The sequence below is a fragment of the Hydra viridissima genome, unplaced genomic scaffold, assembly GCF_058129835.1.
Source record: "Hydra viridissima isolate aposymbiotic clone 2 unplaced genomic scaffold, HvirCarnegie_v1 scaffold_5, whole genome shotgun sequence".
Classification (NCBI taxonomy): Eukaryota; Metazoa; Cnidaria; class Hydrozoa; order Anthoathecata; family Hydridae; genus Hydra; species Hydra viridissima.
In genome coordinates this window covers 5,677,509-5,694,116 of record NW_028324304.1, presented here as the reverse complement: position 1 = coordinate 5,694,116, position 16,608 = coordinate 5,677,509, and the positions used below count along the sequence as shown (strand labels likewise).

Here is a 16,608-nt window from a genome sequence, read left to right as displayed (position 1 = left end):
TACAGATAAAATAACAATCAACAATTTTTGCGGATAAGATTAATAAGAGATTGCTAACAGTTCCTTTGAACTGGTGCACAAAGATTTTTATCTTCAATATATTTAAAACCAGCTTCTAGTGTAGCTGATATAGTTAATATATTTACAGTTTATATTTTAAAGGCATGTGCAAATAGTTATGCTGTAAGAAATGGATTGTTCGGTCTTGATCATGGAGGATGGAATAAGTTTTTTACATTTAATCCTGATGGTGATTTAATAGTTCAGTTTCAATTCAGGAAATACAGGTAAATTAATAGGGATTGAAAGTGCTGCTGGATTTAATGGAACACTTATTGCAACTTGTTAAATTAAAGCTAATGCTAGAACTCTAAATAAATGAATTTGTATATTTTTTAATTGGGATGTGCCAAATCGATTGATAGCTAGCTCTGTACGGTATAATGGAAAATGGTTAGTTAAGTTTACCGCTAGATCATCAACTGAAAGCACAGATTGAAGATTTGGTGATTAAAGCCCAACAGAGGAATTGAACCATTAGATAGTGTTTAGCAGTTCTTTATCAGCGATGGCGTAATAAAAGTACACCATAAATCATTTTGTTCTAGATATTTTGTGGTTTGTGATTTAAAATATTTTTGATAAAAGTATCGGATTAATAAGCATCACATATGCACATATGGTAAACACACCCATCTTAAATTACCATGCTCATATAAACCTGCACCTTAATATTCTTTACAATGATTTTTAGCTCTAAGGTGAATACGGAACCTTTTTGCAGTTTTAACCTCACTCAAACATTCGCTACATTGTGCACTCCTCCCATGTGTACATTTATTCTTCTCTTTATTTGCTACTGCATTATCTTCTCAAACAACACATGATTTTACCAGTTTACCGTTACAAGTAAACTCTCTAATGTTTTTATTCCTCTTGCATTTTGTACAAATCTTTTAAATTTATCTTTTATACATAAAAGAAATTTTTGAAATGATTTCTTCAAAGTTTTATGAAACAAATTTCAAAAGTTGTCTAGCGCGTAATAGATACCAGGGTAGAAAATTATTTTATAGATCATTCATAAGATATAACGGTTGAATTCTATTGTGACCAGGGTTGTCAAAAACCAGGGTTTCTAAGCTAAAACCCAACCCAACTGAAATTTTGCTGGTTTTTTGGATTATTGGATTTTGGGTTTTTGGTAAAACAAAATCTCAAGTTTGGTACAAATCTTTAGTAACAAAGTTGATTAATTGAAAAATGATGAAATTTAGAATGGGTATGAATATATCTTCAAAAAAAAAAACAAAAAATAAATACAATGTCAAACTCAATGTCTCAACTGGCTGATGAATTGTATAAACAAGTTAAGAGAAAATATATAAAAAGAAAAGTTATTGTTCATAGCATAATTCAACTCATGTATATATGACCTAGTTAAGAAATATAATAATACTGTTAATTCTTCGTTTAAAATGACTTCTGTTGAAGCTAGCTTAAAGAAGAATTAAAATCTAGTATAAAAAAGTTTATACCCAGAAAAACTTAAAGTAGCAGAATCAAAACCAAAACCAAGTTTATCAGTTGGTGATAGAGAGTAAGAATAAGCAAGAAGAAGTCTATCTTCAAAAAGGGTTATGCAACCAGATTGACTGAAAAAGCTTTTACAGTACCTGTTGTACAAAATGTTACTTCAGCCACAGTTAAGATTGAAGATTATAATGGAGAAGATTTAACAGGAATTGCAAAGAAAAAACAAGATGTGTTTAGGATTGAAAAGATATTGAGATAAACAAAAATAAAATCTTTAGAAAAATGGGTTAGCAATCTAGACTCATTCAACTCATGGATAGAAAAGAAAGATTTGATTAATATTCCACGTTAATTTTTTGATATTATTTAGTAAAAACTATTTATCCTCTTGTAAATTCAGTGCTTAAAATTTTACCGCTTGTTGATGATTCCTTAATGCTTGCAATAAAGAAATTTGAATGTTCTGTTGCAATTACAACAAACACTTAAAACTTTACCAATTTTTATGGTTGTTTAATGGTTACAATAGGAAAATTCGAATGTCTTTTTTTAGTCATAACAAATGTTTAAACTTTATCCATATCCAGCTTATGGCTGCTTATATGCTTATGGCTGCTTATATGCTTATGGCTGCTTATATGCTTATGGCTTCTTATATGCTTATGGCTGCTTATATGCTTATGGCTGCTTATATGCTTATGGCAGCTTATATGGTTAAAATCAATTAACACTTGAAAAAATAAAAAACGTGAAAAATGACAGTTGACAAAATAATTAATCATTGATTAAGATAATTCTTATAGATATATTTTTGATGATTGGTACATGGTCGAAAAATGGTGATCCAGTTCTCGCTTTTTTATACTACTTGCATAAATAAAAATTAGGCCTCTGTCAGCATTTCAATCAAAAATTGCAAATTGGAATTCAACTTAATATTTCTCCATTTAGTAAGTAAATCAATAAATAGCTAAGTAAGTAAATATAGAATTGGAGCTCTGAACTCTCATTGTTAAGGTTCTCACATATTTGTTGCTTTATCCCTTGACCACCAGTTGAGTGGATAAACTTGAAAGGGTGACCATTCAACTACAAACCAATTGCGCTTTTTGAAAGGAAGGTACTAAACAAAACTCTGCCACGGCTATTATATTATATGCACATCAGCGATATTTTAGTACAGCATGAAATTTTTATTGGGCATAAATACATTTTAAATAACCGTTAGTATTTTTAGTTTCAACAGCTATTGAAAGAAAAAGTAAAAAAATAAAAATAAATAGATAAAAAAATGATGAAATGTTATTTGGCATAATTTGATTTAATTGTTCTATACAATCGTGGAAAATATATTTCCACGCCATTACAATATTATCTGTGTTTTAAGGTTGCTACGGTGTACCGGGGGTCTTCTCTTTTGTTTTTTGGACCTCTAAAATAACTAATAAATAACTAATACCGTCCTTTAACAATACCTTATTCCAACTTTGTTTAGTCCAGTGAAAACGCACTTTGAAGAATTTTACTCCAGCAATCCGGATCTTTTTTGAAATGAAAAACTAAGACGTCTTCAAAGTAAATTATTGTCAAGTGACATTTTTTCAAAGTTAAATCTGATATTTTTATTTAAGAATATTTGTTATATTCTGACGTGACTTGCGGTGTAGTAAGGCGAGCATCATCTTTTGACATTAGAAACAAAACCCAGATCTAAGTTGACCAGAAACAACAGAGCAATATGAAGTATTATTTACATACTCTAATAATATTAAAAGTACATTTGGTTTTTTTCGTTATAGAAATATTCTATTAGTTTTAAATAAAGAAATCATGATCATCAAGCTAATAATTATAGTAATAGTAGATGATAATTATAGTAATAGAAGATGATAATGGGTTATCGTCACGCGATCATGATTTTTTTGCCCTCTTTTTGGTATGCGAGTTCTAGAGCATCCCCAAACTCAGTTTTGTTCCTAATATTTTTTATCTTAATCCATGATCATTTAGGCTGTATGAATACTCTAAATTGATTTCCAAGATTATCGATTGAATTACGAAAACCTTCGCTATACCCTTTTTGCTTTCGCATTCTTGAATGTGACTTTAATAATTTTCAATAAAAAATTTTCGAAGATTTTTGCTTTCGCATTCTTGAATGTGACTTTGATAATTTTCAATAAAAAATGCTGAAAAATCTCTATGGAAACATGAATTATAAAAACATTATTTTTACTTTTAATTCAAAAATTAAAAGTAAAAATTCTTTTTGAACTTACCTTTTATATAAAACGTTTCGAACTGAACGCAATTTTTTTTATTAAAACAAAAAGCACTACGAATTAAAGGTATTTTTTCACATACAAAAGAATGGTTTGAATCTCCCTTAAAATTAATTTTATAACCCAAATAATACAAAAGAATGGTTTGAATCTCCCTTAAAATTAATTTTATAACCCAAATAATACAAAAGAATGGTTTGAATCTCCCTTAAAATTAATTTTATAACCCAAATAATGATAATAAAAATACTTTTGAAAGAAATAAGTATTTTACTAAATAGAGGCATGGGCGCAATTAGAAAACTCAAAACACTAAAATGTAGTTAAGCGCACTGCTATGTCTGTTCTCATTAAGTAGACATACTGTAACAATTAGTTACTAAATTTATTCCTTAGGAACTTAGTTATGTAACATTAAAGTTTGCTGGTTTTGAATTTCATCGCAGTTTGACTAACGAGTGAAGAAATATTACGTCGTTTGTAAACGCTGCAACGCTGAGTTATAAACGTAATTTGAGTTTAAAACTGGTTTTCAATCTGGTTAACAACTGGTTAACAAAACAATATTTTCTTAACGCAGACTGAAACCTGATTTGCTCTTGGATACTCAATATTTTAGAGGAGCTAGAGATTTTTCCATGGCATACTTTTACGGATATGGCTTTCCCAAACAGTTCAGTTAGTCAAGAATACAGACTAAGGTATCACTTTCCTGCAAAACTGAAGCTAATAATCTATATTTGCACAAGGAAAAAAAATGAAATAGATTATGGATTTATGCATAATTGTCTTAACTTACTATCATACTGTTCACTTCTGTTCTCTATTCACTATAGAAACTAGTCTTTCTGTGACTTTTGAAATAAACAAATGATCAAATCAAAAAATACAATGGTAACTGGTTACGTCTTTTTAGAGATTACATATTTAAAAAAAACCTGGCCTTCGAAAACGTAGATAACAAATTATACTTGAAATATATAAAATATATATTGAAATTTCTGTAATTAACAAGTCGTTTCTGTAAATATCAATTAGTAAGTAGTTGGTCGTAGTTTCTGCTTACTATTTCTATCTGAGAGTGAATAATAATGTAAATCGCATTGCAGAATTTTTGCCATCAAATATACCGGTCATATTGGTATCTTGGTACAAAAGTAGAAATAGAAAACTTATCAAAATTTTAGGTAGACAGCATTACTGCTTACCATGCAGTTATGTTTATATCAACCATCTAGCACATTTCATTGGGTAACAAAAATCTAAATGGTACATAAAATATACATACCGTAAAAGTGTACATAAATTATACATACCGTAAAAGTGTACATAGATTATAGATACCGTAAAAGTGTACATAAATTATACGTACCGTAAAAGTGTGCATAAATTATACATACCGTAAAAGTGTCTAACTTTGCACAAAATTTTGATTTATTTGCAGTTTTCATCTATAAAAATCTGCTTTAAACTTCTTATTATACTAATGGAAACTAGCAAATCATTTATCTAGGATATCTAAATTCTATTTTAATTGTTAAATTTATTTTTACAAATTAAGAAGTAGTTTTTCAAGATTGTTTAAAAAATGTGCAAAGTTAACCAGGGGTCTGGGTATCTTTGCACAACATTAAAAAAATTAGAATAGCTTTATGATATGTATGGAATTGGTGCAAAGCGACCTCTTTTTTTCATACTTTCTGAAGGAAAAATAATTCAAAGGGTAGTTTAATAAAAAAAAAAAAAGATTAATTTTAGTATTATTTTGCTTAATAAAGAATATAACATGCTATGATAAAAGAAAACTGAACACAACCTCATTAAAAACACAAAAAAAGACAAAAAATCTCCTTTGTATCTTGGTAAACTTAAGCAAAAAGAATTAAAGATTTCCTTTTTTTTGAATAAAAAATCAAAATTAACAAAATACAGTTCAAAAACACTATTGAAAGCTAAATTTTGGTACTTTGAAAAGTTTCCTAGTTTTGCTTATTTTTTCCTCTTTGCAATTTTGTTTAAGGTAAAATCACAACCCTCATTAAACTTTTCTAGATCCTCAATGCTAACACTTTTACCTGCAGGAACAGAAAGTTTCTTTTTTCGTTTATTAGTTCCTACAGATTCCAAAGATTTAAATTTGTCTTGTAAGAGATCCTTAAAGCTATCTTCTAGAACTTCTTTATTGTAAGATTCTCTTTCTCTAAATTTTGTAAGAAGTTCATTGACATTCACTGGATAGACACCGCACTTTCTAAAACCTGATTGTAAATTACTAGCCTGATTTGGCTCTGCAGCAGACATTAACTTATTTAAAAGTTCTGGGAATGTTGTTTGTCAAGAGATGTCTTTGTGCAGCCAACAGGTGAATCTTTATAATCTGTGATAATTTTACGCCAAACTGTTTTCAAAGGTTTAAAGAAAGCTACATCTAGAACTTGATTTATATTTTTACTATTTGGTGGTAGACAAAAAAAATTTACTTCATTTTCTTCACAGGCTTCAACAACTTTTGGAGAGATGTGAGAGGATAGGTTATCGCCAAAGAGAACTTTAACTCCTAACTTCTTTTTCAAAGAAGGTAAAACTATAGAAAACAACCACTCTTCGAAAGCTACTCCATCAAACCATCCACTTTTAGTATTGAAGTATCTGGCTCCTTTAGGACCTCCTAGACACCAAGTTGACCACAAATTAGTAGCCTTATAAACAACAAAAGGTGGTAAAATTTCACCTGCTGCATTACTTGATATCATTATAGAAATACTTGTCTTAGAAGTTTCTTATATTTGTGGGGTATTTACTGCCATTTACCGTATTATTTTTCGAAATTAGAGGAAAGAAAGGTGGTCTCCTCTAAATTGGAAAAAAATACGGTTTACCAGGTTTTAAGTTTTGCTCTCTTTTCAATTTGTAACAAATCGTTCTTCGACTAACACCATATTTTGTAGCAGCTTGCTCTTGTGTCAGCTTTTTAGATTTTACATCTTCAAGACATTTAGCTAGATCGTCCTCTGTATAGTTTTTGTATTTTCTGGTTTTAAACTTCTTTTTGTAATGACTTGACATCTGGAGAAAACATTACTAATAACTTAATTTCACCTTGAGTTACCCAAGAAATTATTTAAAGCTATAAAAAAGTATGAAATAACTTTGCTTATATCAAATATTTGCATGAAGTTTTAGAAAGTATTACTTTTGGATGACCAACGACATTTAAGATGAACTTTGTACATTGTGCAAAGTTACACCAATTTCTGCCAAAAAAGTAATTTACAAATTGTTAAATTTTATTTTTTTTCTTATCGATATTATTTTAAACACTTTGTATACTTCGAACCAATACCATAATAAACACTTTAAGCACTTTATTCACTTTTGAGTTTAATTCTGATCTGTTGCACAGATAAAAGTTGTAGGACATAATTTTTGCATTCTACTTCTATGTTTACACAAAACGACTTGTGTTGCGAGAAATCGCGTTTATAAAACTATTTTACATGAATTTCGTATTGACACTAAAACAAACCGTCGGATTCTAAAGTGATTAGCATTTGTAGTTCAAATTTTTAGTTGCTAAAGAGTAAAACATCTTTGACATATTGTTGTGCAAAGTTACCAACTGTTGTGCAAAGTTAGGCACTTTTACGGTATTACTTTTAATCGTAAATTGCACTTAAAAAGTATATTGAATATTTTGAACTTTAACATTTAAGTAATTTTTTTAATTGTCTAACTTTTTTAAAATCATTTATTTTTTTTAATTTTTTAAAAATTTGTTTCATAGTCTAGTTTTTCTTTCCTAAATAACTGTTTAGCTATTTTCTTTTGTCTTTCTGCAAAGCTGCATAAAATGGACATCGGTCACCGCCATCTGATCACCGCTATCTAATCGCCGCCATTAGAGAGGGCAATTTTTAGGTTCAACTTTTTTTGAAAAATTCTGTAGGACACGCTATAAAGTTATATTTTGAGATCAGTGCACTAAAACCATCAAAATAAAGTTTTGTAGCAAAAAATTATTTTTCTCTAAAAAAGAGCTTTTTTTACACTTTAGAAATATGGGCTTTTTTTTACATTTTAAAAATTTTTAAAGATTATTTTTAAAAATATTAAAATTTAAATAGTGAATATTCCATTAAATTAAATTACTTTATACAAAACAAAAACTAATACTTTTACTAAAATAATTTTTTGTAGCTTTCGTAAATCATGAGATGTGACTTGAATGCTCTTCAGTTCTGTTGCTCTTTTACTGTAGTTTGAGGAGCTGGCAGGCACTCACTCAGGCTAAAAAAGTTCTATCTATGACGTGATCAACGAGAAGCAAAATTGTTTGAAAAATTACTCTTTTGGTTCGGCTTTATATTCCTTTAAAACTGAAAACATAAACTCAATTCACTTGTTTTTTTCACTTTTATAGAAAAAAAACACCTGAGTTTTTTTTTAAAAAAAAGCACCTAAGTTGTTAGGCCGAAATCCTAGGTGGACAATTTTTAATTTAGCAACACTGACGGTAGAAAGATAATTAAAAAAAAAAAAAAAAAAAAAAAAAAAAAAAAAAAAAAAAAAAGAGAAAGAAGAAAAAATCCAAGTCATCTTGAGTTTAAGAAATCTTAAAGGAAACAAATAACAAAAAAAATTACTTACATTGACTTTCTTCGATAGATAGATGATTATGCTTCTTACAGCATTTACCTACATTCAAAATATACTTTGTTAGGGGTTCACATAGCATTTTAATAGAAGTAGAAAAATAATAAAGCAGTTTTAATCACAAATTGAAGTATTAAGTAGTCTACAATATAATAACTAAAGTTTGATTAGTCTAAGCATATTTGGTTTATGAAAAAAGGCTCAGAAAAATTATGGAGAAGAGGCAACAAAACGGTCACAAAATATATTGCAATTTATTTCCAGTTAAAAATGTTTATAAAATATTTTTTCTGTTACTTTGTCAATAGTACAAACATATTTCCTTTTAAAACCTTATTTCAAATTTTACCACAGAAAACTTGAATAAACCTTACAACCTTAAATAAACCAAATGTAAATATTCAAAGAAACTTTTTTGTTAAAAATGTATCTTTTAAGAGCTCAATATGCTTAGAACTGCTTTATTCCAAAAATACATTTGTGGAAGAAAAAGCTCACAAACCATTAGTCAATATAAAGGCAATAACTAAAATGTACTTTAGTAAGAGTGTAAAAAAAAACTCTTATATTGAACTGAAACATAAAAAATTATAATAAAATGCTAACTAATATTAATTAATGTTAAGTAATGTTAATAAAAAATGTTCTGCATACACTTTTTAAGCATGGCAAATATTTTCAAAGTGTCAAGCATGGCAAATAGTATCTTAGACACTTTTATATAAAACAAATCAAATCTGAAGTAATTGCATTGAAAAGTAACGCTCTAACCTTTTGAACCCACAACAAGAAGAAAAATTATAGCCAGAGCCACAACAGCCCCAGCAACAACACATAGTAGCCATATTCCCACTCCTGTTGAGAGAGTTATTTTTACTGCATTTGTAGTGCTATCAGTAGATAAAGAAATACTATTTTTATTAGAAGTTGAGGTGGTGTTTTTATTAGCAGATGGAGCAGCAGTTGAGTTGCAGCAAACGCTTGTGCAGTTTAGATAAACTAAACCACCATCGCAAGAACAATGTTTAGCACAAGAGAATTCCTCTCCAAACTCATCTTCGTTAAACTTATGATCAATTAATGAACATTTGCTTATTGCCAGAAATGAAATTATGAAAAACAGTGAGAGATTTGCAACCATCTAAATGTATTTATAAGCAAAATTCAATACTGATTTGAAGCAATAAAAATATGTATGTGCGCACATAAATATGCACATTTATAGCTTAGCATAAATTAAATATAAAATCTTAGTAAGCTGATTAGCACTTTAGATTGTCATCAAAGAAACAGAAATGTTTGTATATTGGTTATAGCTTTATAAAACTTAATTTAACTAAATTTAAAAAGATTATGTGTATGTTAACTGTAATTCCAGAAAGTTCTAGAACATTTAATGACGTTAGGAATTTAATAGTTTTAATAATTTTTACCAACAAGAATTGTAAATATGCGTTTGCGGTGATTTATGACGGTTTGTGGAAGGATATTTTAGGAAAAGCATAGGGTACATATGAAGGAAAAAATTTGTAAAAAGGAGGGTTTTTAGTTAGGAAAGGAGATTATTGCTATTGATTGATTTGTTGATTACGAAAAAAACTACAAGCTAACCGGGCTATGGAACCAAGTATGAGATTGTTTGATATGTTTGAAACGTATGATGGCACTTCGGATGCTGCTGTTTGGATTCAACGAACGAAAGTGATTGCTGAAATTCAGAACTTAAAGCTTCAACTACTTTTTCAGATTCTTCTCAGAGAAGCTGCTTATGCAGTGTACGATGCTTTGACAGCGGAAAATAAAAAAGATGTAGTGGAAGTCGAGCGTGTGTTATTAGCGGCGTTTTCTGTTGATGCTTATACTGCATATGAACTGTTTACAAAACGAAAATTATGTGACGGAGAAAAAGCCGACGTGTTTTTGGCTGATTTAAGACGATTAGCCTATCTTGCTAAATTACCAGAGGAGTCTGTGCGTTTGGAGTTTGTTGTGGGTCTGCCAGAAGTCTTATCAAGATTTCGAGCTGTAATGGACCCGATTGATATAATGTTACCCAGAGTGAGAGCTGCTTTGAAATGTGCAAATGTGATTGACAGTGATGCTGTTGGCGCTGTATCTAGACGCCATGCTACAAAAACTGCGTTAGTGTGTTACAACTGCAAATGTTTGAATCACATTGCAAAGAACTGTTTGCTTGCGAGGAACTTGTCTCCGAAGACTGTTAGATGTTTTAAATGTGGTGAGGAAGGACACATTGCATCGAAATGCTGGAAGCTGCAGGGAAACGATTGCAGGAGCGAGGAATCTGCGCTACCTCGCTCCTGAACAACGGTGGAATGAGCGCATTATCTGTTATTTGTTTAAAAGTTAACGGTATGGTTGCGACAGCTTTAGCAGACACAGGGTGTTCAAAGACAATTTTGAATAAAAAATTCCTGCCCAGAAGTCAATGTAGGTACTCAAACTCTCAAAAGGTAGTAACGTTTTGAAGGAAAGGTTAATCAATGCACTGGGTCAGCGGTCGTGATTCTTGAGGTTGATGGCATTAAAGCACGTGATCAGGTTATTTTAGTGGATTTCCAACCGTTTGGAGTTGATATGATGCTCGGAATGAGTTCCATTAAGTTACTAGGAGGAGTATCCATCTCTCCTTTGGGAAAAGCGAAGTTCGGATTAAGTTACTGTGGAGCAACGGCTTCGAACAAGAACAAAGTCAAGAAAATCGAAATAAAAAAGAAAGATCATGAAGCAGTTTTTAATGGTGCTGAATGGAGAGTCAAATGGAAATGGAGAGATGGAGAAGGCCCCAACCGATTGTATAATAAAGTGGCACAGTACGGAATTCCACAATATGCTAGAGTAGACTATGAAAACGAACTACAAGATTGGATTGATCGGAAATGGCTGTTAGAGTATGACGAAAACGAATTAGGGCCGCCCAAAGGGCAGATTCCCTTAATGGCTGTCATTCAGAGAAACAAAGACAACAAAATCCGACCTGTTCTGGACTGGAGAGAAGCTAACGATTTCATTGACGCATACACGAGAGATGCAGATGTGTGTGTCGAAAAGCTTAGAGAATGGAGAAAAATGGGAAACAAACCAGCCATTATTGATTTACGCAAGGCTTATCTTCAACTAAAAACTGATAAATCTCTTTGGCCGTTCCAAACAGTGGTATTTCGAAATAAAAGGTATTGTTTGACACGACTTGGTTTCGGATTGAATGTTGCGCTAATGATCATGAAATCCGTGGTGAGTGCCGTCATTGATCAAGACGACTTAGTGAAGAGTGGAACGTCCGCTTATGTAGACGACATTTTCGTAGACGAAAGTGTGGTGAGTCTTGATTATGTCAAGAGGCATTTTTTGAAATATGGTTTAGAGAGTAAAGAAGGTGAGCAGATTGGTGATAATGGAGTTCGTGTGTTAGGATTATGTGTGCGCAAGGTTGGTAACAAACTGATGTGGTCCAGAGGGAATCGAGTTGATGCTATCTCGCAAAAATTAACCCGGAGAAATGTGTTTTCAATCTGTGGACAGCTGGTGGGACATTTACCTGTGTGTGGTTGGCTGCGAGTGATTTGCAGTCTCTTAAAGAGGAAAGCTGTCAGTCTGACGAAGGGTTGGGACGATGAAGTTTGTGATGAGAACGTTAAGTGGGTGCTTCAAGAAGTATTTGCTGAGATGGAACGTTGCGAGCCCGCTTGTGGTGATTGGGCTGTGCGTGGTGATGAGGGAAAAGTGTGGGTTGATGCCAGTTCTTTAGCAATTTGTGCTCTTATTCAAGTTGGGGAAACCACTGTGGAGGATGCAACATGGCTGCGAAAAGAAACGTCTGATGTTCATATAAACATGGCAGAATTAGACGCTGTGATACGGGGAATGAATATGGCTCTGATGTGGAAGCTGAAGAAAGTGACTGTTTTTACCGATTCCTTGACTGTGTACCACTGGGTTTCTGACGCCCTTACGGGAAAATCAAAGATCAGAGATCAAAGCGACGGGTGAAATGCTGATTCGAAAAAGAATGAGCGTGTTGCAACAACTAATTGAAGAATACGATGTTAGCGTCGAGGTGAAACTCATTCCTTCTAAAGATAATTTGGCCGACGCACTAACTAGAGTTTGTAGCAGATGGTTCAACAAACTGACTGTGCCAGAGTGTCGGAATAGTTATATGGGAGTCGCAGCTACGAAGGCTGAATCTATTTCCGATATACACAAAAGAACTGGACATTTTGGAGTGAATCGAACGTTAAACTTTGTTCGTAAAACAATTCCAACTGCTACTGAAAACGATGTTCGGAATGTGATAAAAAATTGCGAACCATGTCAGTCAATAGATCCAGCGCCAATACGGTGGGAAAAAGGCAAATTGGATGTTGAAGGAAACTGGGAGAGATTGGCCATGTATATCACGCATTATGGCACTAACAAGTTTTTGAGTCTAACTGATTGTGAACCTTCAAAATACGCGTTGTGGCGACAATTATCGAGCTCATACTGAAGTGTTGCCATAGTCCGAATACTCCGTCTTGTTTTTTGTGAACATGGAGCATCGTCTGAGATACTAACTGACAATGAGCCAACATTTAAGACTAAAGAGATAAGGAGTTTCCTTGATAGTTGGGGAGTGCAAATTAGATATAGAGCCGCTTATTATCCTGAAGGAAATAGAATTGTGGAAAGAAATCACCGTACGATCAAGAGAATAGCAGAACGATCAAAAATGTCGATACCAGAAGCACTATATTGGTACAATGTCTCAGCCGACAAAAATGGTGCAAGACCGATGGGCAAAATATACAGCTACCCCATTGGTGTGAAAAGATTGAAAAAAGAGAATCTTCCTGCACGAAATGTCATGAACGAGAGATTTCGAATTGGCGATAAAGTCTGGCTGAAACCACCAAATACGAGGTGCCATACAAAGTGGCAACCAGCTACGGTAACTCGGAATGCATTAAACCAAACCGTAGAAGTGAACGGCATTCCGCGTCATGTGAAACATGTTAAACCTCGAAATGATACTCAGCCCTACATTATCCCTGATGTGGAAGTAGAGATGAATGTTGAAACTGATCAAGAGAACGCTAAAAATCAAGGAGAGCAGAATAAAGCTGTGTTAGAGACGAACGAGGAAAATGTCGAAGCTGAAGATAGACCCCAAAAAAATCGACATGCTTTTGCGACGGAGTGGTCGGGAACGGCGCATGCCTTCGAAATACTTTGATTGCTATTTGGATGATCCATAAGGATCAAGGAGGAGTTTAATTCCAGAAAGTTCTAGAACATTTAATGACGTTAGGAATTTAATAGTTTTAATAATTTTTACCAACAAGAATTGTAAATATGCGTTTGCGGTGATTTATGACGGTTTGTGGAAGGATATTTTAGGAAAAGCATAGGGTATATATGAAGGAGAAAATTTTTAAAAAGGAGAGTTTTTAGTTAGGAAAGAAGATTATTGCAATTGATTGATTTGTTGATTACGAGAAAAACTAAATTTAACATATGAGTCATTCCGTGTCAAATCAACCAGAAAATTTTTTTTTGAAACAATTTTATCTCAGCTTTTAATGATTTTTGGCAAACAAGCTCACATTTATGAAATAAAGCTTCACTCCAAATTTTAGTATACTATTTTTGAATTCTATACCTTAAAAAATATTTAGGTAAAATATTAGCTAATTGTTTATTACAATCATATAATATAAAATTATATAAGTTTTCGGGTTTTATGTCAGAATTTGATAAGAATAATCATCTTTATTAATGTGATTTTGGCTTTTAAACTTTGAATTTGAGACAATATTTTTGTTAGTTTGTCAACAGTATCAATAAAAAAAATGATCTGAAAACGTCTTGCAAAAGTTACATTCTTTTTCCGCCACTAAAGCATTAAAAAATGAAAGTTTGCACTCAGGTAAACAAAATAATTCCTTGATTTTTACTTAAACGTTTAAATTCATTATTTCAAAAAGAAAAGATAAATTGAAATAAATAAACTTGACTTGCAAGAACGTTTTACAAATATATGAATTTCCCTCAAACCTTTTAATCATTTTATTATTTTTTTTTATGAGCTTTCTAAATTTGCCTACTGCTATTAAGTTTATATGGTTTCCTGGAAAAATTTAACAAAATATTTAAACAATCTAGTAGGTGAAAGAATATCCTATCTGACTGTTGCAGTATTTGGATGCAAATGCTGCATAATTAGCTGTTGTGGCAGGCTATAATCCTGCAATTAAAGAGTTTAATATAAAAATGATGAGATTGTATTTAAAATTGTTTAGTTTTTTTTATGAAGGATTATAGTCTTGAGGAACTAAGTGAGAAAGAAGATGACTTTGATGATGAAGAGCTGCTTGAATCGATCAGGTAACCTTTCTAAATTCTTTAGCTAACAGATCTGTCAATTAAAGCAAAAAATCCTCGCAGCTTGATGTAGAGCAGGCTTATTTTCTTTATTATCAATTATTTTTCTCAGCTTTTGAATTTAGAAAGAAACGTATTGCGGAGATAATGGAGCGCCAAAAGAAAGAGAAGTTTGGAGAAGTTAGGGATATCTCTGCAATCGACTATGTTGACCAAGTAAATAAAGCTGGAGAAGGTGTATGGGTGGTTTTGCATCTTTACAAATCTGGGTAACTTTTCGTTTTAGCAAATTGGTCTCAATAAGTTCCTTTTATTCAAAAAATATTTTTAAGTTTATTATTGAAAGCGTTGGTTATTGTGTTCCAAGCGCTGAATATCTCTTTCTTGACATTCTTAGGATACCGTTGTGTGATTTAATTGATAAACATGCTGTTCAACTGGCTAAAAAGTTTCCAGCGACCAAATTTCTTCGCAGCATTTCTACCACGTGCATCCCCAACTACCCTGATAAAAATATACCGACTATTTTCATTTACTTCGAGGGAGAAATGAAAGGTCAAATTGCTGGTCCAATTGTGTTTGGAGGAATGAATCTTACTCAAGACGGTTTGTTACTGTTTTTATGTTTAAAATTTTGTCGTGAATTCTTTTTATTCGGAATTCGATGTTCAGGTGTTGCTCGAAATTTAAAATCTGTAGTGAACACTTGTTTTATTTTTTAGATTTGGAATGGATGCTGTCAAAATACGGCTGCGTTAAGACAACTTTAAAGAGTGATCCGCGTGGTACGAAAATAGACAATAAAAACGGTTTTACAATATTATCTCGCTCGTCTAGGCAAACAAACAGCGAATAGTTACCGAGTCATTTTCTAATCATCAACATGAAGATGATGATTAGAAAATGACTCGGTAACTATTAGCCTTAGAAGATATTTTCAATTCGGGAGATTTATTAGGTTACAGTTCACAGTAAAAAAAATTCCTTCATTACAATCTAATGCGCTCAAGAAAGGTAGCCTTTCTCTTGCATCTGAATATTTTCTAATACTTCTCTAATCTGAATATTAGCTGCCTAAAACCATATGATAAACGCCAAAATTTCTGATCGACAACCGTCAAGTTTACCAAAATTGCTTACAGCAAGCTTGCTGTGTCTTTTCTTGTATTTGTACAATATGATTTTATTGATGAGGGTTATTGAAATAATGATCGACCGGAACAACAACAAAAAATAAGATTTATAATGAAAAAATAAGAAGTCCAGAAAAATATTTTATTGACTTGGCTTTGGGCAAACTATTGAAATTTTTTCAAACTTTTTGCTAAGTTTTAGCAGACTTAAGTACAATAAACGTCACAAAAAATATCTGGAAGGATCGTTTTTTGGTTTTTTACCGCCTGAGTATTGAAAAATCTCTTTTTTACTACTGTCACTCTCCCCCTCCCCTTCTGTCACCATGGCTTAAAAAATCCATTAGATATAAAATAACTTGTATTCGATTCTAAGCAACAAAACACATCAAATATTAGATATATGTATACGTCATACGCATAGAAAGTATAATGGACAAATACCTACACAATGCATTAAAACAAAGATAACACATTGAAATTTTTGAAAACATAGTACAACACATGTATTTTGATTTCTATACGAAAAAAATATTGATTTAGTTAGAATATGGCGTACATTATCGTTACTTTGTTTCCATAAATTCTCAGCAGGAAGTAAGTTAGGAGATTGCGAAGGC

At 31.9% G+C, this 16,608-nt stretch overlaps 3 protein-coding genes and 1 pseudogene across 3 annotated transcripts in view; 3 read left to right on the top strand and 1 right to left on the bottom strand.

Moving 5' to 3' along the window:
- Positions 1 to 16,608, top strand: part of LOC149888176 (uncharacterized) — a 154,664-nt gene that overhangs the window by 56,051 nt on the left and 82,005 nt on the right. The window lies entirely within an intron of this gene.
- Positions 5,808 to 6,571, bottom strand: LOC149888187 (uncharacterized; annotated as a pseudogene).
- On the top strand, positions 11,082 to 12,482 carry LOC149888186 (uncharacterized). The gene has a single exon (XM_090089023.1). It carries the CDS (start codon positions 11,082 to 11,084, stop codon positions 12,480 to 12,482), a length of 1,401 nt encoding a protein of 466 aa, XP_089945149.1.
- Positions 14,782 to 15,711, top strand: LOC149888185 (phosducin-like protein 3). Its single transcript, XM_090089022.1, has 4 exons — positions 14,782 to 14,858; positions 14,981 to 15,124; positions 15,253 to 15,461; positions 15,578 to 15,711. Exons 1-4 carry the CDS (start codon positions 14,782 to 14,784, stop codon positions 15,709 to 15,711), a joined length of 564 nt encoding a protein of 187 aa, XP_089945148.1.